Source organism: Netta rufina (assembly GCF_964035555.1).
Source record: "Netta rufina genome assembly, contig: SCAFFOLD_171, whole genome shotgun sequence".
Classification (NCBI taxonomy): domain Eukaryota; kingdom Metazoa; phylum Chordata; class Aves; order Anseriformes; family Anatidae; genus Netta; species Netta rufina.
Genome location: NW_028168898.1, coordinates 3724 through 26915, shown reverse-complemented (window position 1 = coordinate 26915; position 23192 = coordinate 3724). Strand labels below are relative to the sequence as shown.

General features: G+C 53.5%; 2 protein-coding genes across 3 annotated transcripts; one reads left to right on the top strand and one right to left on the bottom strand.

The window, feature by feature from the left end:
• Nucleotides 1-2: 2 nt before the first annotated feature.
• Nucleotides 3-2940, bottom strand: BANF1 (barrier to autointegration nuclear assembly factor 1; the record flags this gene model as incomplete). Its single annotated transcript, XM_084307121.1, has 3 exons — nucleotides 2856-2940; nucleotides 1051-1181; nucleotides 3-149 (listed from the first exon to the last, which is right to left on the bottom strand). The coding sequence occupies exons 2-3, from the start codon at nucleotides 1174-1176 to the stop codon at nucleotides 3-5; spliced, it is 273 nt and encodes a 90-aa protein (XP_084163247.1). The 5' UTR covers nucleotides 1177-1181; nucleotides 2856-2940.
• A 4107-nt stretch (nucleotides 2941-7047) lies between these two features.
• HNRNPUL2 (heterogeneous nuclear ribonucleoprotein U like 2) lies at nucleotides 7048-22453 on the top strand. 2 transcript variants are annotated; one of them, XM_084307123.1, is made up of 14 exons: nucleotides 7051-7825; nucleotides 11373-11502; nucleotides 11592-11668; nucleotides 12520-12659; nucleotides 13781-13871; nucleotides 14939-15051; nucleotides 16859-17125; nucleotides 18019-18141; nucleotides 18233-18361; nucleotides 18446-18614; nucleotides 20100-20300; nucleotides 20400-20476; nucleotides 20573-20680; nucleotides 22268-22453. In XM_084307123.1, exons 1-14 carry the CDS (start codon nucleotides 7150-7152, stop codon nucleotides 22334-22336), a joined length of 2370 nt encoding a protein of 789 aa, XP_084163249.1. In that variant the 5' UTR covers nucleotides 7051-7149; the 3' UTR covers nucleotides 22337-22453. The 2 variants fall into 2 exon arrangements, with proteins under 2 accessions (XP_084163248.1, XP_084163249.1); XM_084307122.1 differs by having other exon boundaries at nucleotides 7048-7825; nucleotides 20100-20476.
• Nucleotides 22454-23192: the final 739 nt, after the last annotated feature.

Below are 23192 nucleotides of genomic sequence, written 5' to 3'. Positions count from 1 at the left end.
CCTCAGAGGAAGGCGTCGCACCACTCTCGCAGGCAGCCGGAGCAGTCGCGGCTCTGCTTGGCGTTGGCCCCGCAGGCGTCGCGCAGCCACTCGCGGAACAGCTCCTCGTCCTTCTTCAGCACCAGGAACTGCCCCAGCACCACGTACGCCTGGAAAAAAAACCCTAAATCAGGCCCCAAAACGGTCCCGAACGGCCCCGAAATGGCCACGGGGATATAGGGATGTCCCCGTGTTCATAAGGGGGCACCTAAAGCGCCTAAAGTGCCCCAAAAGTGCCCCAAAAGCCCTAAAAGTGCCCCCAATGACCCTGACCCTATATCTCTCCGGAGTCCTTTTATGGGATGTGGTCCCCTGGGAGACCCCAAAAATGGTCCCGAGCGGCCCCAAAATGGCCACGGGGATATAGGGATGTGCCAATGTTCGTAAGGGGGCACCTAAAGCGCCAAAAGTGCCCCAAAAGTGACCCAAAAGCCCTAAAAGTGCCCCCAAACATCCCAACCCCATAGCCCCACAGAACCATTTTTTGGGATGTGGTTCCCTGAAGACCCCAAAAATGGCCCCAAATGGCCCCGAAATGGCCACGGGGATACAGGGATGTCCCCATGTCCACAAGGGTTCCCCTAAAGCCCCAAAAGTGCCCCAAAAGTGACCCTAAAGACCCTGACCCTATATCTCCCCAAAGTCCTTTTATGGGATGTGGTCACTAAATGACCCCAAAAATGGTCCCGAACGGCCCCAAAATGGCCACGGGGATACGGGGATGTCCCCATGTCCACAAAGGTCCCCATAAAGCCCTAAAAGTGCCCCCAAACACCCCCAGATCCCCTCCAGCCATCCCCAATGCCCCCCAAACACCCCCAAATCCCCCAAATGCCCCTCCAGTGTCCCCAACTCCCCCCAAATCTCCCCCAAACGCCCCCAAATCCCCCCTAAATGTCCCCAAATCCCCCCTAAATGTCCCCAAATCCCCCCCAAACCCCCCCAGCCCCCCCCAACTCCCCCCAAATCCCCCCCAAATCCCCCCCAAACCCCCCCAACCCCCCCCCCCACCTTGTCGAAGCCCTTCTCCTCCAGCTTCTTGCCCAGGACGTCCCCGATCCCGGCCAGGGTCCCCACCGGTTTCTCGCCCATCGGCTCCGCCACGAAGTCGCGGTGCTTCTGCGACGTCGAGGACATCGCGCCTGGGGGGGGGGCACGGGGGGGGCACAGGGGGGGGTCACGGGGGGGTCAAAGGGGGCGTGGGGGGGTCAGAGGTCAAGGGGGGGGGGTCAGGGGTCAAGGGGGGGGTCAGGGGTCAAGGGGGGGGGTCAGGGGTCAAGGGGGGGGTCACCCAAATGTAATGGGGCATGGGGAAGGGGGGGGGACAGGGGGTGTGGGGGGGGAATGGGGACGTTTGGGGGGGGCACGGGGGGGTCAAAGGGGGGTCGGGGGGGGGGTCAGGGGTCAAGGGGGGGTCAGGGGTCAAGGGGGGGGTGTGGGGGGGGCACACGGATGTAATGGGGTGGGGGGGAATGGGGGGGGAGAAGGGGATGGGTGGGGAATGGGGACGTTTGGGGGGGCACGGGGGGGTCAAAGGGGGCGTGGGGGGGTCGGGGGGGGGCGTGGGGGGGTCAGGGATCAAGGGGGGGCGTGGGGGGGGGCACACGGATGTAATGGGGCAGGGGGGAGGGGAGGGGGACGGGGGGGGGAATGGGGATGTTTTGGGGGGGCACAGGGGGGTCGGGGGGGTCAAAGGGGGGCGTGGGGGGGTCAGGGGTCAAGGGGGGGGCGTGGGGAGGGCACACGGATGTAATGGGGCATGGGGAAGGGGGGGGACAGGGGGTGTGGGGGGGGAATGGGGACGTTTGGGGGGGCACAGGGGGGGTCGGGGGGGTCAAAGGGGGCGTGGGGGGGTCAAGGGGGGGGTCGGGGGGGTGGGGGGGGTCAGGGGTCAAGGGGGGGCGTGGGGGGGGCACATGGATGTAATGGGGCAGGGGGGAGGGGAGGGGACAGGGATGTGGGGGGGGGGAATGGGGATGTTTGGGGGGGCACGGGGGGGGTCGGGGGGTCAAAGGGGGCGTGGGGGGTCAGGGGGACATGGGGGGGGCAAGGGGGGGGGCATGGGGATCACCCAAATGTAATGGGGTGGGGGGGAATAGGAGGGGAATGGGGGGGGAGAAGGGGATGGGTGGGGAATGGGGACGTTTGGGGGGGGCACGGGGGGGTCGGGGGGGCTGGGGGGGGCATAGGGGGGTGTTGGGGGGGGTGAGGGGGGGTTGGGGGGGTTTTTGGGGGGGTCACCCAGATGTAATGGGGGGGGGGAATGGGGGGGGAAAGGATGGGGGTTATGGAGAAAAGGGGACGGGGGGGGGAATGGGGACATTTGGGGGGGGGGCCGGGGGGGTCAGGAGGGGCTGGGGGGGTCAGGGGGGGAGTGGGGGGGGGCGTGGGGGGGCAGAGGGATATGGGGGGGGGCGTGGGGGGTCGGGGGGGGTCACCCAAATGTAATAGGGCGGGGGGAGGGGGGGTGGACACGGGGTGGGGGGGGGGAATGGGGACATTGGGGGGGGCACGGGGGGTCCGGGGGGGCTTTGGGGGGGGCGTGGGGACAGTGGGGGGGGGCAAAAGGGGGAGGGGGGGGGCACCGGGGGGGGTTGGGGGGGGTTGGGGACAAGGGGGGGGGCGCGGAGGGGGGGAAACGGGGGGGGGGGGTTGGGGGCAAGGGGGGGGGGGGAGGGGCACCGGAGGGGCCGGTTGGGGGCGGGGGGGGGGACAGGGGACGGCGGGGGGGGACCCGGGGGGGTCACGAGGGTCACGGGGGGGTCACGGGGGGGGGCGGGGGGGGGACACGTGACCCTCCCTTCCCCCCCCCTCACCTCCCCGCCGCCGCTCCCGCCCTCAGGCCGCTGCCGCCGCTGCTTGCGCGCTGACGTCACTTCCGGCCGGCCATAGAGACGGCGCCTAGAGGGGACGCGGGGGGGGTGGGCGCTCTAGCCGCCCGCTGGGATCATAGAGAGGAGGGGGGGGGGAGCGGGGTTTTTGAGGGGATTTCGAGCGAAATTGGGGTTCCCGGGGGTTGGGGCGGTGAGGGGGTGTCTGGGGGAGTTCCAAATGTCTCCTCGTGGGGTTTTTTTTTTGGGTGGGGAAAAAGGGAAATAAGGAAAAGCGGCCCCAGCGCGGCAGGCATGGGTTTGGGGGAAATTGTGGGGATTTTGGTGCTCGTAGGGATGAAATTTGTGGAAAAAAAGGCCTGAAAGGAAGCTGTCCGGGATTTGGGGGTGAAAACTTTTCTTACTCGATCCAGAGCGTGCAGGAGCAGCTCACAGCGAGGGCTGAGCTGTTTTTGGGGTTAATTTCTGGGATTTTGGGCACTTTTTGGTCACCTTTAAGCCCAAATGTTCCCTCAGAGCGAGGTGGTGCAGGTGACGTTCCCCAATTTTGCCCTAAATTGTCACTTGCCAGCCCAAAAAGGGCTCTGGGGCCTTGTGGGGGCACCGCAAGGCCCCAGTGACACCAGGACAGCGGGTGCCGATTTTGGGCTGAAAAAGGGCGTTTTTGGGTAGGGTTGAGAGGCATTGGGGGCTGTGCTATGGGGACAGAGACATTTTGGGGATCCCATAGTGGTAACTGGGAATGAGGGCTGGACCCCCAAAGCAACGTTGATCCCAAAATTGCATTTTTAACCAAATTTTCCCACAAACACCCACATTTTGAGGTGTTTTTATCCAAATCTTTCCCTAAACACCCCAAATTCATAGCGAGGAGGCTCAGGGCACGACAAAACGCACAATAATGTGTGAAAACTTGGTGAAACACCTCAAATTTGGGGCTAAAACCTGACCCATAGGTGTGGGGGGAACAGAGCAGGGAAAATAAGCCAAAAATTGCCAAAAAGCAGCCAAAAGGGGGGAAAAATGAGCACAGGTTGAAAAACCTCCCCGAAAAGGATCCCAAACTGGTGAGTAGGAAGGCTTGGGGAGATTTTGGAGCAAAACTGAAGGGATTTGGGTAAAACCCAAACAAGAAGCGTGAAAGATGTCAGATTTGGGGCTGAAGGAGCAGAAATCAGGCAGATTTCCCCCAATTTCACACCTTCCCCCAGGGTCCCAAGGCCATTTTGGGGCTGTTTGGGGATTTCTGAGCCCACATTGACCCATTTTTACCCTTCCAAGCCCTGTTTGACCCAGTTTTTTACTCCTCTGAGCCTAAAACTGCTGTTTTTTGCCCTTCCAGCCCAGAATTGCCCATTTCTGCCCATTCTGGACCCACTTGGGGCCTGCTGTCACCCAGCAAGGAGTCGCTGTCCCTCGAGCACAGCCAATTTGGGGCTTTTTGTGAGGAAAAAATGTAAGAAAATAATTTAAAAAAGGTGAAATTGCTTTCCATCAGAGCTCATTGCCAAAAAATTACTTTTCTGTCTTTTTTTGAATTTTCTCCTCTCATTTTTTGCTTTTTCTGTAATTTTTTCCTTTTATCTTCCTCACTTTTATTCTATTATTTTGCTTTTTTCCCTCTTAAATTGTTTTTTCTTATTTTGTTTTTGTTTTCTCATTTTTTAGTTTTTCTTTATGTTTTTGCCTTTTTACTTCACCTTTTGCTCTATATTTTTTGTTTTCCCTCACTCTTGCTGCTTATTTACTTATCATTTGCCCTTTTTTATCACTTTTCCCTCTTTTTTGCCCTTTTTCTTAATATTTTTGCCCTTTTCCCTCATTTTTTACCTTTTTCCCTACTTCTTTCCTTTTTCCCTTTTTTTAACTTTTTCTCCTCAGCTTTTTGATGTTTTCCCTCTCTTTTGCTGCCTCTGTCCTCAATTCTTTTCATTTTTCCCTCATCTTGTTGCATTTTTCCCTCAGTTTTTGCCTTTTTCCCTCATTTTTTGCCTTTTTTTGCAGGGCTGCCCCCGGGCTCCGCCCCCATCCCGCAGCCCCGCCCACTCCCGCTGTGGCCTCGCCCCTTGACGATGTCCGAGAGCGCCCACGTCGAAGGGGGCGTGGTTATATAACTACAATGGGCGGGGCCTGCAAATTACCCCCAATACAAACAATGCGAGGAGGGCGTGGCTTAGCGACGTATGTGGGCGGGGCATGCAAATCGCGGCTCCGTGACAGGAATGAGGCCGAGGGGCGGGGCTACGCCGCCGGAGCGGGGGCGGCGGGCCGGGACCAGCCCCACCCCGCAGCCAATCGGGCGGCGCCGCTACCTGCTCGCGGCCAATCGGGAGGCCGCGCGGCATCACGTGACCCGTTCAAAGCGGCCATTTCGTGAGGGAGTCGCGGAGCTGGGGGGGGGGGCGAGGGAATCCCTCATTGTGTCCCCGTGCGGGGTCAGGGAATTAAATTCCTTTATTTTTATAAGTAATAAATGATAAAGGGGAATAGTTTGTGCTTGTTTTGCCCGAATTTCCCTGATATTTCGGGAAAATGTAGGAAAAAGGCACTAAAACCCACTGCTAAGCCTGTGCCAAGCGTGTAGGCGCTGTCAGATGAGCCACAAGAACGACAAAAATAGTTTAAAAATGAATTTCTACCCCAAGGCAGGAGGGCAGCAGCTGGATGAGCGGCCCTGAAGTGCTGCCGGGGCTCGTTTGTTCATTTTGGGACTCCAAACACCTAAAGAAATGAACCTAAAAGTGTTTGTTCCTCTTGGGACTTGAAATAATTTTTTAAAAAGGAAGACAAAAGCGTTTGTTTTTACTGTGATTTAAAACATCTGAAAGAAAAACGCAGCCTAAAAGCTGTGTGGTGTCAGGTGGGAATAAAGCAGAGCGGCCTGTGGCCAAAAACTCTTTTTCTCAGCCAAAAACTCCTTTTCTCAGCCACGTCTGCTCTGCCACGGTGTAATTCTTATTTATACAGAATAAACCTTATTATTGTCATCGTGGTGTGGGTTTATAGCGGCTCGGCTGTGCTGTGGGAGCCGTTTTCCTTTCAGGTGCCCACCTGCGGCTCAGATCCGGGACCTTTTCCTATCGGAGAACTTTTCTCGCGTCTCCCTGCCGAGCCCCGGGCCTGCCGAGGAGCTGCTGGTGACAAAACCAGCTGCGAACCTGCGTAAATCACAAATAATTAATAAACTTCTGAGCTTTAACGATTATATGAAGTAATTTATGCTGTGAAGCGTCCTACCTGCTCGCTACCGCCTCGCTGAGCGCTTCCCTTGCCCCCGTTCCCCTTTTCACCCCCCTAAGGCCCGGCGGAGCCCCCGTCAGGGCCGCCACCATTTTCGTGAGGCGCTGCTGCGCAGCACGGCGGCCGCCTGCGTGCCGGCCCCCGGGGCTCCCGCTGCGGCCTCCGCCGGGCCGATTCGCCGCTCCCCCGGCCCCGCCGGGACGGCTCCGGCCTCGCGAGCCCCGAACCGGGCCCGGGCCCTGCCCCGGCCGCGGCCCCGCCGCCCTCGGGCCCCTCCGCGGCCGCCTCAGGCCCCGTCACAAAATGGCGGCGGGTGCGCGACGGCGGGAAGCGAGCGAGGAGGCGCCGCCCAATCAGAAAGCGCCTTCCCGCGTCGCTAGGCAGAACGGACGCCCTTCCGTTTTTCCATAGGGCGCGCCGCGCCCAATGGGAAAATAAAACGAGCCGCGAGCGCGGCGCCGGCGGGCCAATAGGCGAGCGCCTTTCCGCGTCGCTAGGCAGAACAGCGCCCTCCGCGGCCTGCCATAGGGCGCCGCTCGCCCAATGGCAAAATCACCCGGGGGGTGCGCAGCGTTGCGGGGGTAGAGCGGGCGCGGCGCGCATGCGCAGGGGGGCGCGCAGGCGCGGGGGGGGGCGCGCGGCGCATGCGCGGTGCGCGCGCGGGAGGCGGCGGCGGCGGCGAGGAGGAGGCGGCGGCGGCGGCGAGGGCCGGGCCCGGGGCCGCTCCGCTCCGCTCCCCCCCCCCCCCCCGGGTGCTTCGCGTGAAGGCGCCGCCCCCCCCCTCCCCTTCCCCTTCCTCTTCCTCATCTCCCTCCGCCTTCCTCCTCCTCCTCCTCTTCCTCCTCCCGCCGCTCGGCCTCCGCCGCCTCAGGCCTCACCCCCCCCCCCCCCCCTCCTCCATCACCTCACAGCCTCCCCCCCCCCCCCCCTTCCCCTCCCCCCTTCCCCGTTTCCCCTCCCTTCCCCCGTTCCCTTTTCCCCGTTTTTTGTTTTTTTTTTTTTTTTTTTTCCTCCCCTTTTTCCCGCTGCCGCCGCCGCTATGGACGTGAAGCGGCTGAAGGTGACCGAGCTGCGGGCCGAGCTGGGCCGGCGCGGCCTGGACTCGCGCGGCCTGAAGGTGGAGCTGGCGCAGCGGCTGCAGGAGGCCCTGGACGCCGAGATGTTGGCGGCGGGGCCCGAGGAGAGCGGCGGAGGAGGAGGAGGAGGAGGAACGGGAGGAGGAGGAGGAGGAGGTGGAGGAGCAGCAGCAGCAGCAGCAGCAGCCGCGGGGACCGGCGGAGGAGAAGCGGGGCCGCCGGCGGGCCCGGCCTCGCAACGGCCCGGAGGAGGCCCCGAGGAGGAAGAGGAGGAGGAGGAGGAGGAAGAAGACGAAGAGGAGGAGGAGGAGGAGGACGAGGAGGCGCTGCTGGCCGACGAGGAAGCCGCCGAGGCTGCCGGTGAGGCGGAGGCGGCCCCGGCCGGCCCCCCGGAGGAGGAGGAGGAGGAGGAGGAGGAGGAGGCGGAGGAAGAAGAAGCAGCCGCGGCCCCCCCGGAGGAGCCCCCCCAGCAGCAGCAGCAGCAGCCCCAGGAGCCGGCGGCGGCGGGGGCCGAGGAGCCGCAGCCCCAAGGCCCCGAGGGCAGCGGCGTCAACGGCGCCGAGCGGCCGCCCGAGGAGGCTCCCAGCGGGGACGAGGCCGCAGCCGCAGAGGCCAAGGAGGAGGAGGCCGCGCAGGCCGGTGAGATTTGCCCCCCCACACACACACGCGAGGGGTTTTGGGGGGGCTCCGGGGTGGTTTTGGGGGTGCTTTGGGGGGTTTTGGGGGTCCAAAGGTGCTGGTCTTTAAGGTTTGGGGGGTCCTTGGGGTGTTTTGGGGGGTCCTCGGGGTGTTTTGGGGGGTCCTCGGGGTGCCTTGGGGATCCCAAGGTGCTGTCCCTTAAAGTTTGGGGGTCCTTGGGGTGCTTTGGGGGTCCCTGAGGTGCTGGCCTTTAAGGTTTGGGGGGTCCCCAGGGTGTTTTGGGGGATCCTCGGGGTGTTTTAGGGTGTCTTTGGGGTGCTTTGGGGGTCTCTGAGCGGCTGGTCCTTAAATTTTGGGGGTTCCCGGGGTGTTTTAGGGGTCCCCAGGGTCTTTTTGGGGGTTCTCGGGGTGTTTTGGGGGTCCCCGAGGTGGTGTCCCCTAAAATTTGGGGGTCTCCAGGGTGTTTTGGGGGATCCCAATTTGCTTTCTCTAAAGCTTGGGGGTCCCTGGGGTACTTTGGGGGGTCCCCGAGTTGCTGGCCCTTAAAGTTTGGGGGGTCCTCGGGGTGTTTTGGGGGGTCTTTGGGGTGCTTTGGGGGTCCTTGGGGTGCTTCCCATAAAGTTTGAGGGTCCTTGGGGTGTTTTGGGGGGTCCTTGGGGTGCTTTGGGGATCCCCAATCTGACGGCCCTTAAAGTTTGGGGGTCCCCGCGATGTTTTGGGGGATCCTCGGGGTGTTTTGGGGGGTCCTTGGGGTGCTTTGGGGGTCCTGAGCTGCTGGCCCTTAAAGTTTGGGGGGTCCTTGGGGTGCTTTGGGGGTGCCTTGGGGTGATTTGGGGATCCCAAGATGCTGGCCCTTAAAGTTTGGGGCTTCCTGGGGTGTTTTGGGGGTGCTTTGGGGGGTCCCCGAGTTGCAGCCCCCTAAAATTTGGGGGTCCCCAGGGTGTTTTGGGGGATCCCAATTTGTTCTCTCTAAAGTTTAGGGGTCCCTGAGCTGCTGGCCCTTAAAGTTTGGGGGGTCCTCGGGCTGTTTTTGGGGGTCCTTGGGGTGCTTTGGGGATCCCAAGGTGTTGTCCTTTAAAGTTTGGGGGTACCGGGATGTTTTGGGGGGTCCCCAGGGTGTTTTGGGGGGTCCCGAGGTGCTGGTCCTTAAAGTTTGGGCGTACCTCGGGTGTTTTGGGGGATCCCAATGCGTTTTTCCTAAAATCTTGGGGTCCCTGGGTGGCTTTTTGGGGTTCCTCGGGGTGTTTTGGGGGGTCCGTGGGGTGCTTTGGGGGTCCCAAGGTGCTGTCCCTCAAAGTTTGGGGGTCCCTGGTGTGTTTTGGGGGTGCCTTTGGGTGCTTTGGGGGATCCCAATTTGCTTCCCATAAAGTTTGGGGGGTCCCCAGGGTGCTTTTTGGGGTCCTTGGGGTGCTTTGGGGGTCCCAAGGTGCTGTCCCATAAAGTTTGGGGGGTCCCCCGGGTATTTTTGGGGCGCATCAGGCTGTTTTGGGGGTCCTGGGGTGTTTTAGGAGCCCCGATCTGCTGCTCCCCAAACTTTTAGGGGATTTGGGGGCGTTTTGGGGGGCCCCACTTGTTGCCCCAGAAGGTTTTGGGGGTTGTTGGGGTGTTTTTGGGGTCCCTGAGCATGTTTTGGGGCACTCTGGGGGTGTTTTGGGGGTTCCCTGTGCCCCCCCCCTCACTTGGGGGTCCTCTCACCCCCCAAATTTGGGGCTCTCGGTGCTTTGGGGTCCCCAAAACCCCTCCTAAACCCACCCAAAACCACTTAAACCCACCCAAAACACCCCAAAAATGACCTAAACCCACCCAAAACACCCCCAAACCACTTAAACCCCCCAAAACTCTCCCAAAACCCCCAATTTTGGGGCGAAATCATCTTTCTGAAGCCCCCCGGGGCTCCCTTTGACCATGGGACCCTAAAAAAAACCCCAAAGGTGCCCCAAGGAGCGGGTAATTAGCGCCTAATGAAGCCTTAATTAACCAGCCCCGGGAGGAAGGAGGGCGCCGCGCCGTTCCGGCCGCTTTTTATGACGTTTTTGGACCCAAAAAACCCCAAACTTGGCTCAATTCAGGGCGCTGGCGGGCTCCGGGCCCAAAGTCGCCTTTTTCTGGGTTTTTAGCTCAAAATAAAAAGCAGATTTTGGGGGGAAATGAGGTTAAAAACGGGGGGGAATTGGGTTTAGTGATGGGTTTGGGGTTTTGTGCAGGAGCCCGGCGGGTTCCTGGGGCTTTCGCTTTCCTCGTTAGGAATTAACGAGCAGGTGCCAGGATTTTTGCCCTTTTTTGATGAAAATAGAGATGATATTTGTTAATTTTTAATTTTTAAGGGGTTTTAAGGCTTCTCCAAGACTTCTTTTAAGATTTTTTAGTGCCTTTTTTTGGGTTTATTTTGGGATTTTGCTATGAGAGTGAAGGGAGCTGAATCCCAAAACTTTGTGCTGTTGTTTAATTAATGGGACCGGGGATTTTTCTCTTATTTTGATGAAAATAGAGATGATATCTGTAAATTTGTTCATTTTTAAGGGGTTTTAAGGCGGCTTTAAGCCATTTATAAGACATTTTAGTGATTTTTTTCTGGTTTTATACCAGGATTTGGCTACAAAAATGAAGGGATCTCAATTACAAACCTTCGTGGTGGCGTTTAATTAATTGGACCTGGGATTTTTCCCTTATTTTGATGAAAATGGAGATAGAATTTTATTATTTTTTATTTTTTAAGGGGTTTTAAGGCTTCTTTAACCCTTTTTTAAGACTTTTTGGTGCCTTTTTCTGATTTTATATGGGGATTTGGCTATGAAAATGAAGGGATCTCGATTACAAAACTTTGTGGTGCTGTTTAGTTAATTAGATCTGGGATTTTTCCCTTTTTTGATGAAAACAGAGATGATACTTGTTAATTTTTAACTTTTAAGGGGTTTTAAGGCTTCTTTAAGCCATTTTTAAGACTTTTTAGTGCCTTTTAATGATTTTAAATTGGGATTTGACTATGAAAACGAAGGGAGCTGAACCCCAAAACTTTTTGCTGTTGCTTAATTAATTGGACCTGGGATTTTTCCGTTTTTTGGACAAAAACACAGATGACATTTGTTAATTTTTAATTTTTAAGGGGCTTTAATGCTTCTTTAAGCCTTTTTTAAGACTGTTTTTGGTCCTTTTCTGCTATTTTCTATGGGGATTTGGCTCCGAAAACGAAGGGAGCTGAATCCCAAAACTTTGTGGTGCTGCTTAATTAATCGGACCCGGGATTTTTTCCATTTTTTTGATGAAAACGGAGGCGGAATTGTTATTTTTTCATTTTTAAGGGGTTTTAAGGCTTCTTTAACCGTTTTTTAAGACTTTTTGCTGCCTTTTTTTGATTTTATATCCGGATTTGGCTGCGAAACCGACGGGATGCGACCCCCAAACCTTCACGGGGCACCCCTTAATTCCCCCTCACCCCCATTAACCCCGCCGGGGGAGCAAAACCCCGCGGCTCGGCGCCAACCGGGCCAGATTTCCCCAAACGGGGCCGAATTTTGGGGCCGTAAAGGTGGTTTTTTTGTGCCGGCAGGGGACGAGGAGGACAAGGCGAAGCCGGCGGGCTCGGACGGGGAGCGGCGCGGCGTCAAACGGCAGCGGGACGAGAAGGACGAGCACGGGCGGGCTTACTACGAGTTCCGCGAGGAAGCCTACAACAGCCGGTGCGTGCCCCCAAATCCTGCCCTTTTTCCCCCAAAATCCCCGGCCCTTTTTTTTTTTTTGGGGCTAAAAACCCACCTTTTTCGCTCAGCTCCAAGTCGCCGCCGCCGCCGGAGGAGGAGCCGAGAGAAGGGGAGGACGATGAGAGCGCCGTCATCCTGGACACCTGTACGTAGAGATTTATCTAAAAATGTAATGAAAAGGCACATTTGGGGGGAAAAACTGGCTTTTTCTTATCAAACCTGGTCTAATTAACAAGCCACAGTGCTAATCGAGGTGGAAGCTGGACGCACACGGCTCATTTTTGCTTCTTTTCGCTCTTTTTGAGGGGTTCTTAACTTAAAATTTGCATCTTTTTGCTCTTTTTGGGGGGTTTTAATTTATAATTTGCTTCCTTTTGCTCTTTTTGGAGGTTTTTAATTTATAATTTGTTTATTTTTGCACTTTTTGGGTGGGTTTTAATTTGTAATTTGTGTCTTTTTGCTCTTTTTGGAGGTTTTTAGTTTATAATTTGCGTCTTTTTGGGGGCTTTTAATTTGTAACTTGCTTCCTTTGGCTCTTTTTGGGGGGTTTTAACTCCTAATTTGCTTCTTTTTGATCTTTATAGGGGGGTTTAATTTATAATTTGCTTCTTTTTGCTCTTTTTGGGGGGTTTTAATTAATAAAAGCTCCAAATCCACAACGTTTTCCTTGCTAACACACTTCAAAAAACCTCTAATCTTTGACCAACCTTTTATTTACTAAAAAAGAGGTTGCAAACCTTACTAAAAAAGAGGTTGCAAACCTTTAATTTTCTAAAAGGTTGTGGAAAAGGTAATAAAATGACCAAATTTGTCACTCTTTCTCACCGATAACTCCAAAATCCCCCCAGAATTTCTCCAATGTGATGTTTCAAGGAGCAGCAGGGCGATTTTTCGGGGGAAAAACCCTCGAAAACGCGGCCGGGGAGTGCTGCAGGCTCTCCGCTGTTGACAATTTGCCCATTTTACTGATTTTTCGCCCCGTTTCTCGCCCCGCAGACACCTCGGACCTGCATTTCCGCGCCACGAAGGATCGCTACGGGGGGCAGCCGCTCTTCTTTGAGAAGTTCCCGGCCCTCTGGGCTGGGGCGAGGAGCACGCACGGCGTCACCAAGGGCAGGGTCTGCTTCGAGGCCAAGGTGAGGCCTTTTGGGGCAAATTCCGGGCATTTTGGGGCTGCTTTGGTCCACGTCTGGGGCACTTTGGGGGCTTGGCCCTCTGTGTTCACGGATTTGGACCCCCACAACCTCTGCTTTTGGCTCCTTTCCTCACCCTTTGGCGACTTTCCTTCAGCTCCAGCCCCTTTCCACATGCTGAAAACCCCAATTTTTGCCCAAAAACCCTCGGTTTTGCCCCATTTTATCCCAAATATGGGACACTTTAAGGGTTTGGTCTCTTGTTACTGCTTTGGACCCTCACAGCCTCCGCTTTTGGCTCCTTTCCTTCCATTTTCACCGCTTTGCCTCAGCTCCATCCCCTTTCCACATGCTGAAAACCCCAATTTTTGCCCAAAAACCCTTTGTTTTGCCCCATTTTATCCCAATATGGGACCCTTTGGGCCTTGGCCCTATTGCCACTGCTTTGAACCCCGGCAGCCTCTGCTTTTGGCTCATTTCCTCGCCCTTTGGCCACTTTCCTTCAGCTCCAGCCCCTTTCCACATTTAGAAAATTCTGTTTTTGCCCAAAAACCCCTTGTTTTGCCCCATTTTATCCCAAATATGGGACACTTTCAGGGTTTGGCGTCCTGTAACGTCTTTGGACCCCCTTAGCTTCCCCTTCTGGCTCCTTTCCTCACTCTTTGGTCACTTTTCCTCCATTTTGGCCCCTTTCCATATGCTGAAAACCCCAATTTTTGCCCAAAATCCCTTCGTTTTGCCTCATTTTATCCCAAACATGGGACACTTTTGGGGTTTGTTCTCTTGTCACCATTTTTCACCCCCACAACCTCTCCTTTTTGCTCCTTTCCTCACTGTTTAGCCACTTTGCCTCAGCTGCTCTCCCTTACCACATGCTGAAAAGCCCAATTTTTGCCCAAAAACCCTCTATTTTGCCCCATTTTTGCCCAAACGTAGGACAATTTAAGGGCTTGTTCTCTTGTCACAACTTTGCACCCCCACAACCTTCCCCTTTTGGCTCCTTTCCTCACCTTTTGGCCACTTTCCCCCCCGTTCCATCCCCTTCCCACGTGCAGAAACCCTGCTTTTTGTGCAGAAGCTCCGTTTTTGCCCAAAATGGCAGCATTTTGCCCCATTTTTTGCAGGTGACGCAGCACCTCCCAGTGAAGGAGGGCAGCTCCGAGGTGCCGCTCTTCCGCGTCGGCTGGTCCGTCGACTTCTCCCACTCGCAGCTGGGTGAGCCCCCCCCCCCCTTCATTTTGGGGGAGTTTCTGTGGTTTTGGGGAGTTCGTGGGTTTTGGGGAGAGGTTGGTGTGGATTTGGGGCATTTTGGGGGGTTTGGGGGGGCTTTGGTGTGGGTTTTAGGGGCTTTGGTGTGGTTTTGGGGGAGTTTTGCCTGGGTTTTGTTGGGGGTTGTCTGGGTTGGGGGTGTTTGGGGATTTTGTCCCCCTTTTTTTTTTTTCCCCCTTCCCCATTTTTGTGGGACTTTTACTGCATTTTTGGGGCCATTTATCCCATTTTTGTGGATTTTTGCCCCATTTTGGGACTCTTTATCCTATTTTGGGGGCCAATTGCCCCTTTTTTGGGGTATTTTTACCCCCTGTTGGGACCGTTTGCTCCATTTTCATGCTGTTTATCCCATTTGTGGGACCGTTTGCCCCCTTTTTAGGGCTGGTTGTCCCATTTTGGGGGTTGTTTATCCCATTTTTGTGGATTTTTGCCCCATTTTGGGACTGTTTGACCCATTTTTTGGCATTTTCACCCCGTTTTGGGTGCCGTTTATTCCATTTTGGATGCTGTTTGCCCCATCTGGGGTATTTTTGCCCCCTTTGGGGACCATTTGCTCCATTTTTGTGGGACTTATACTCCATTTTTGGCGCCATTCATCCCATTTTTGTGAATTTTTACCTCTTTTGGGGACCGTTTGCTCCATTTTGGGGGTTGTTTATCCCATTATTGTAGATTTTTGCCCCCTTTTGGGGGCCGTTTGTCCCATTTTTGGGGTTGTTGGATTTTGGGGGCATTTTGCCTCATTTTTGGAACTGTTTGTCCCATTTTGGGGGTTGTTTATCCCATATTTGTGGATTTTTGCACCCTTTTGGGACCATTTGTCCCATTTTGGATGCTGTTTGCCCCATTTTGGGGGTATTTTTGCCCCCTTTGGGGACCATTTGCCCCATTTTTGTGGGACTTCTACCCCATTTTTTACGCCGTTCATCCAATTTCTGTGGATTTTCACCCAGTTCGGTACTGTGTGCCCCATTTTTGGCATCTTTCACCCCATTTTATGCTTTCCCTTGCAGGGGAGGACGAGCTCTCCTACGGCTACGACAGCCGGGGGCTGAAGGTGACGAGCGGGCGCTTCGAGGCCTTCGGGCAGCCCTTCGGCGAGAGCGACGTCATCGGCTGCTACGCGGTGCGGAAATTGAGAAAACTCCTGCTTTTTGCCCAAAAACACGCAGTTTTGCCTCGTTTTGTCGCAAATATGGGACATTTTGGGGGTTTGGCCCCATTGCCACCGCTATGGACCCCCTCAGCTTCCCCTTTTGGCTCTTTTCCTCACCCTTTGGTCACTTTCCCTCAGCTCCATCCCCTTTGCACATGCAGAAAACCCCAATTTTTGCCCCAAAACCCCAATTTTTGCCCCAACACCCCTCCATTTTGCCTCATTTTATCCCAAACATGGGACACTTTTGGGGTTTGTTTTCTTGTCACCACTTTTCACCCCCACAACCTCCCCTTTTTGCTCCTTCCCTCACCACTTAACCACTTTGCCTCAGCTGCTCTCCCTTACCACATGCTAAAAACCCCAATTTTTGCCCGAAAATCTCAATTTTTGCCCCAACACCCCTCCGTTTTGCCTCATTTTATCCCAAACATGGGATGCTTCTGAGGTTTGTTCTCTTGTCACCACTTTTCACCCCCACAACCTCCCCTTTTTGCTCCTTCCCTCACCGTTCAGCCACTTTGCCTCAGCTGCTCTCCCTTACCACATGCTAAAAACCCCAATTTTTGCCCGAAAATCTCAATTTTTGCCCCAACACCCCTCCGTTTTGCCCCATTTTATCCCAAACATGGGATGCTTCTGAGGTTTGTTCTCTTGTCACCACTTTTCACCCCACAACCTCCCCTTTTTGCTCCTTCCCTCACCGTTCAGCCACTTTCCCTCAGCCGCTCTCCCTTACCACATGCTGAAAACCCCAATTTTTGCCCCAAAACCCCAATTTTTGCCCAAACACCCTCCGTTTTGCCCCATTTTATCCCAAACATGGGACGCTTCTGAGGTTTGTTCTCTTGTCACCACTTTTCACCCCCACAACCTCCCCTTTTTGCTCCTTCCCTCACTGTTCAGCCATTTTGCCTCAGCCACTCTCCCTTACCACATGCTAAAAACCCCAATTTTTGCCCGAAAATCTCAATTTTTGCCCCAACACCCCCTCCATTTTGCCCCATTTTATCCCAAACATGGGATGCTTCTGAGGTTTGTTCTCTTGTCACCACTTTTCACCCCCACAACCTCCCCTTTTTGCTCCTTCCCTCACCGTTCAGCCACTTTCCCTCAACTGCTCTCCCTTACCACATGCTAAAAACCCCAATTTTTGCCCCAAAACCCCAATTTTTGCCCCCAAACCCCTCCGTTTTGCCCCATTTTATCCCAAACATGGGACATTTTGGGGTTTGTTCTCTTGTCACCACTTTTCACCCCACAACCTCCCCTTTTTGCTCCTTCCCTCACTGTTCAGCCATTTTGCCTCAGCCACTCTCCCTTACCACATGTTAAAAACCTCAATTTTTGCCCAGAAACCCTCGCTTTTGCCCCATTTTATTCCAAACATGGGACACTTCTGGGATTTGTTCTCTTGTCACCACTTTTCACCCCCACAACCTCCCCTTTTTGCTCCTTCCCTCACCATTTAGCCACTTTCCCTCAGCCGCTCTCCCTTACCACATGCTAAAAACCCCAATTTTTGCCCGAAAATCTCAATTTTTGCCCCAACACCCCTCCATTTTGCCCCATTTTATCCCAAACATGGGACACTTTTGGGGTTTGTTCTCTTGTCACCACTTTCCACCCCACAACCTTCCCTTTTTGCTCCTTCCCTCACCATTTAGCCCCTTTCCCTCAGCCGCTCTCCCTTCCCACATGCTGGAAAAAACACCCCAAATTCAGGTCCGAAAAACCCCGAAATCCAGCAAACTACCCATTTTTCCTCTCTTTTCAGGACTTTGAGGGCGACGAGGTGGTGGAGCTGTCCTTCTCCAAGAACGGCGAGGCTCTGGGGCCGGCTTTCGGGGTGCCCAAGGAGGAATTGGGGGGCCGGGCCTTGCTCCCTCACGTGCTGTGCAAGGGCTGTGCCGTCGAGCTCAATTTCGGGCAGCGGGACGAGCCCCTCTGCCCCGGCCCCCTCGGCTTCGTCTTCATCCACGCCGTGCCCCCCGAGGACCGCGTCCGCACCCCGCTGCCCCCCAAAACCACGGAGGAGTGCGAGGTGGGGGGGGGGGGACGCCGCCTTCAGGGGGCTGAGGGGGGTGTTTTGGGTCTCCTGCATTCGTTTTGTTGATTTTTTTTTTTTCCCTCGTTTCTTCCATTTTCTTTCCCCTTTTGGGTTCCCCATTGTCATTTCATTGATTTTTTTTTTTCTCTATTTTTGGGTTCCCAATCCTCATTTCCTCAATTTCTTTCACTGTTGCCCTCCCCCCCACCCATTTGATTTTTTTTCTCTCATTTCCTCCATTTTCTTTCCCCTTTTTGGTCCCCCATTCTCATTTCTTCATTTTTTCCCCCCTTTTCCCCTCCTATCTTTCTTTCATTGATTCTTTTTTTCCCTCATTTCCTCCATTTTCTTTCCCCTCTCTGGTCCCCCATTCTCATTTCCTCATTTTTTTCCCCTTTTTCCCCCCCCATCCTTGTTTCATTGTGTTTCTTTCCCTCATTTCATCCATTTTCTTTCCCCTTTTTGGTTCCCTCTTCTCATTTCATTGATTTCTTTCCTGTCTCTTTGGGTTCCTAATCCTCGTTTCCTCATTTTTTCCACTATTGCCCCCCCCCACCTTGTTTCATTGATCTTTTCCCTCATCTTCTCCATTTTCTTTCCTCTTTTGGGCTTCCCATCCTCATTTCCTCAATTTTTCTCCCCTTTTTTTCCCCTCCCACCCCCATTTCCTTGATTATTTTTCCCTTCCAACTCTCATTTCCTCAAATTTTTTCCCTCCCATCCCCATTCCCTTGATTTTTTTTTCCACAAACACACCCTCATTTCCTCAATTTTTCCCCCATTTCCTTGATTTTTTCCTCCCTACACACCTTCATTTCCTCAACTTTCCCCCTATTTCCTTGATTTTTTCCCCCATTTCCTCAATTTTCCCCTCTTTTCCCCCCCAGGTGCTGCTGATGGTGGGGCTGCCGGGCTCGGGGAAGACCCAGTGGGCTCAGAAGCACAGCGAGGAGCACCGGGACAAACGCTACAACATCCTGGGGACCGAGCTGGTCCTGCACCAGCTGCGGGTGGGCACCCCAAAAACACCCCCCTCCAGCCCCTTAAACCCCTTTTATTGATCATTATCAATAATTATTGATCGTTTATTCCCTCTGGCAGACGAGGGGCCCCGAGGAGGAGGAGCTGGACGCCAAGAGCAGGGACCTGTTAATCCAGCAAGCTGCTCAGTGCCTTAGCAAGCTGGTTCAGATCGCTCCCAGGGCCAAGAGGAACTTCATCCTCGACCAGGTCAGGACCACAGGGACACGGGGGGAGGATGAGGAGGCAGAGGGATGAAGGCTCACCTCCTCCTCCTCCTCCTCCTCCCTGCAGTGCAACGTCTACAACTCGGGGCAGCGGCGGAAGCTGCTGGCCTTCAAGGGCTTCTGCCGCAAGGTGGTGGTGGTGGTGCCCACCGAGGACGACTGGAAGAAGAGGCTGGAGCTGCGCAAGGAGGCCGAGGGCGAGGACGTCCCCGACTCCGTCATGCTGGAGATGAAAGGTGCGTTCGCCCACCTCCTTTTTACCTCATTTTCCCACCTTTTTCCTCGTTTTCCCTGCTGTTTTTACCTCATTTCCCCTGCCCTTTTTCCTCTGTGCTCCCCCCGTTTCACCTCATTTCCTTGTGTTTTTTTCCTCTCATTTCCCCGCCATGTTTTCACTTCATTTCCCTCATCATTTTTCCTTTGTTTCCCTGCTGTTTTCACCTCAATTCCCCTGTGTTTTTCCCTCTTTTCCCCTTGTCAGTTTTTCCCTCAATTCCCCTGTCGTTTTTCCTCCTCATTTCCCCTGCTTTTTTCCTCACTTCCCATTTTTTTCCTAATTTCTCCCTGCCCGTTTTTCCCTCAATTCCTCCACCCATTGTCACCTCATGGAAAATACAAGCCTTTTTCACCTCATATTCCCCGCCTTTTTTCCTCATTTCCCCCGTCATGTTTTCCCCTCACTTCTCCTGTTTTTCCCTTCAATTTCCCTGCCTTTTTCACCTCATATCCTCCATGTTTTTCCCTCATTTCCCCCATCATGTTTTCACCTCAATTGCCCCACCGTTTTCCCCTCACTTCCCCTGTTTTTTTTCCTCATTTCCCCCTGCCTTTTTTCCTCATTTCCCCATCGTGGTTCCACTTAAATTCTTCCTCCTTTTTCACCTAATTTTCCCTGCATTTTTTCCTCTCACTTCCCCTGTTTTTTCCCTCATTCCCCTGTCGTTTTTCACCTCATTTTCCCCCACCTTTTTCCCCTCACTTCCCATTTTTTTCCTCATTTCCCCCTTCCCATTTTTCCCTCATTACCCCCATGTTGTTCCCTCAATTTCCCTGTAATGTTTTCACCTCATTTCCCCCGCCTTTTTCCCTTCAATCCCCCATCATGTTTTCACCTCTTTTCCCCCATTTTTTTCCCTCATTTCCCCCACCTTTTTCACCTCACATTTCCCACCTTTTTCCCCCCAATCCCCCGTCATGTTTTCACCTCATTTTCCCGTCATGTTCTCACCTCTTTTTCCCCCATTTTTCACCTAAATTCCCCAGCCTTTTTCCCTCAATTCCCCTGTCACATTTTCCCCTCATATTCCCCACCTTTTTCCCCTCAATCCCCTGCCATGTTTTCACCTCATTTTCCCATCATGTTCTCACCTCTCTTCCCCAATTTTTTCCCTCAACTCCCCCGCCTTTTTCCCCTCAATCCCCCGTCATGTTTTCACCTCTCTTCCCCCATTTTTTCCCTCAACTACCCCACCTTTTTCACCTCAATTCCCCTGTCACATTTTCCCCTCATATTCCCCACCTTTTTCCCCTCAACCCCCCATGTTTTCACCTCATTTTCCCGTCACGTTTTCACCTCTTTTCCCCTCATATCCCCCACCTTTTCCACCTCCCATTTCCCGCCTTTTTCCCCTCCCCCCCCCCCGCCACGTTTTCCCCACAACTCCCCCGCCATTTTCCCTCCGTTTTTCCCCCCTTTTTCACCTCATTTTCTCCCCCCGCAGCCAACTACTCGCTGCCGGAGAAGAACGACTACCTGGACGAGGTGCTGTACGGCGAGCTGCCCAAGGAGGAGGCGCAGCCCCTGGTCACCAAGTACAAGGAGGAGGCCAGGAAGCTGCTGCCCCCCTCCGAGAAACGCGCCAACCGCCGCAACAACCGCAACAAGCGCAACCGCCAGAACCGCAACCGCGGCCAGGGCTACGGTGAGACCCCCCCCAACCTCATCCTCACCCCCTCACCCTCTTTTAGGTCCTTTTTGGGGCTCCCCTGTGACCCCAAACCCTTAATTTCCCCTCACGCAGTGGGCGGCCAGCGCCGGGGCTACGACAATCGCGTCTACGGGCAGCAGCAGTACTGGGGGCAGCCTGGAAACCGAGGGGTGAGAGCTCGCCTCAAACCCTCCGCCACCTCCTTTTTTCCCCTGCCCAACCCCATTTTGAGGCTTTTTGGGGCTTTTCTGTGGTGATTTTTCCAGGGTTACCGCAACTTCTACGACCGCTACCGAGGGGACTACGACAGGTTCTACGGCCGCGACTACGAGTACAACAGATACCGGGACTACTACCGGCAGTACAACCGGGAGGTGAGGGGCGCCCACGGCCCCTTTCCCATTTTATTTTAACCCCCCCAAACCATTTCCCCCCTCTCCTGCCATTTTTAGCCCCCCCCGAGCCATTTTCCCCTTCTCCTGCCATTTTTAGCCTCTCCCAGAACCATTTTCCCCTCTTTTTTTCCACTCTTTGCCCCCTTATAACCATTTTTCCCCCATTTTTTACGTTTTTAACTCCCCACATAACCATTTTCCCCCCTTTTTTAATTTTTAGTCCCCACTATAACCGTTTCTCTCTCCGTTTTTCATTATTTACCCCCTCTTTTATTCATTTTAAGCCCCCGTGTATCCATTTTTCCCCCTTCTTTCACTTTTTTCCCCCCTTTCTGCCATTTTTTTCTCCCTGTTGTAACCATTTTCCCACATTTTTCATTTTTTAAGCCTCCACTACAACCATTTTCCTCTTTTTTCATTTTTTTTAACTCCCCTGTAACCATTTTCCCCCCTTTTTTCATTTTTAGCCCCCACAGAACCTCTCCCCCTCTTATTTTCCGTTTTTTAGCCTCTCCATAACCATTTTTCCTCACTTTTTTCAGTTTTCTACCCCCATAACCTTTTTCAGTTTTCTACCCCTGTTTTTTAGCTTCCCCATCATCATTTTTACCCTTTTTCATTTTTTAGCCCCCCATAATGATTTCTCCTCACCTTTTTTTTTGTTTTTACCCCCCACAGATCCTTTTATCCTCCCTTATTTTCCGTTTTTTAGACCCTCCATAACCATTTTTTCCCCACTTTTTTCATTTTTTAACCTCTATAACCTTTTTCTCTCATATTTTTTCATTTTTAGCCCCCCTATAATTATTCCTCCCCCTTTTTATCATGTTTACCCCCCACAGAACCCATTTCCCCCTTACTCTCCATCTCCCACCCCCTCCATACCCATTTTCCCTTCATATTTTCCATTTTTTACCCCCTATGACCCTTTTTCCTCCATTTTTCATCTTTTTTACCCCAGTTTTCCTTTTTTCTCTTTGTTTTTTTCATTTTTAGCCCCCCCATAATCATTCCTCCCCCCTTTTTTTCATGTTTACCCCCCACAGAACCCATTTCCCCCCTTACTCTCCATCTCCCACCTCCTCCATAACCCATTTTTCCCCTCATATTTTCCATTTTTTACCCCCTATGACCCATTTTTCACCATTTTTTTCCATTTTTAGCCCCCCATAATTATTTCTCCCCCTTTTTTCATGTTTACCACCCACAGAACCCATTTCCCCCCTTACTTTCCATCTTCCACCCCCTCCATACCCATTTCCCCCCACTTTTTCAGTTTTTTACCCCCATGACACTTTTTCCTCCATTTTTTCATTTTTTTCCCCCAGATTTCCTTTTTTCTCTTTTTTTTTTCATTTTAGCCCCCCCATAATCATTCCTCCCCCCTTTTTATCATGTTTACCCCCCACAGAACCCATTTCCCCCCTTACTCTCCATCCTCCACCCCCTCCACACCCATTTTCCCCTCATATTTTCCCTTTTTTCCCCCTATGACCCATTTTTTCCCCTTTTTTTTTAATTTTTGTCCCCCCCCCCAACTAATTTCCCCCCTTTTTTTCTCCTCAGTGGCAGAACTACTACCAGGACAGAGACCGATACTACAGGAACTACTACGGCTACCAGGGCTACCGGTGAAGGCCCCCGCCACTCCCCAAAACACAACCGACGGGAAAAAAAAATTAAAAAAAAAAAAACACAAAAATACTAAAAAAAAAATACAAAAAAAAAACAGGGCTGGGGGGTTGGGGCGGAGAGGTTTTTTGTTGGGGGAGGCGGGGAGGGGAGGGAGGTGCCGGGGAGGGGGGAAGAAGAAGAAGAAGAAGAAGAAAAAAAAAAGACAAAAAAGGAGTAAAAAAAAAAAAAAAAAGAGAGAAAAAAAAGGACAAAAAAAAAAAAAAAAACAATGTAAATTTTTTTTAAAGTTTGTTGAAAAAGAATATTGTCTTATTCTATAAAACATTTCAAAGCTGGTTAGGTATTTGTAATCGGGACGGCGCGCGGCCCCCCCCCCCCCCCCCTCCTCCCTCGCCCACCCCCTGCGTGGGGGCCTTGAGGGGGGGGGGCCGGGGGCGGATTTTTTGGGGCAGAAATTCGCTGTTGGCTCTAATTCCTTCCCTTTCGCAGCGTTTTTTTTTTTTTGTTGTTCTTTTTTGTTTGTTTTTTTGTTTTTTTTTTTTTCCTCGCAGCTCGGTTGTTCTCGGGTGGAGGGGGTGGGGGGGGGGGGCAGGGGGTTTTGGGGAGGTTTCTGCTCCCTTTTTGGGGTGGGGGATTTGGGGTCGTTTTCCCCCCCTCCCCCCCACCCCCCCTCGCTATTAAATTGCCCTGAAAATCTCCTGGAATTGGGACCGTTTCTTTTCCTCGGTTGTCTGGGTTTTTTTTGGTTTATTTTTCCTCTTTTTTTGTATTTTTCTCAGCCAGAGGCAACACTCGGGGACATCCCCCAACATCAGGCAACGTGGTGGGGGGGGGGGGCTGTGCGTTTTGGGCCATT

Bases quoted from the DNA above. Each gene is read 5' to 3' on its own strand.
- HNRNPUL2 (XM_084307122.1), top strand. From the start codon at position 7,150: ATGGACGTGAAGCGGCTGAAGGTGACCGAGCTGCGGGCCGAGCTGGGC. The intron at 17,126-18,018 runs GTGGGGGGGGGG...TTTCCCCCCCAG, and splicing joins AAACCACGGAGGAGTGCGAG to GTGCTGCTGATGGTGGGGCT. The intron at 18,142-18,232 runs GTGGGCACCCCA...TCCCTCTGGCAG, and splicing joins TGGTCCTGCACCAGCTGCGG to ACGAGGGGCCCCGAGGAGGA.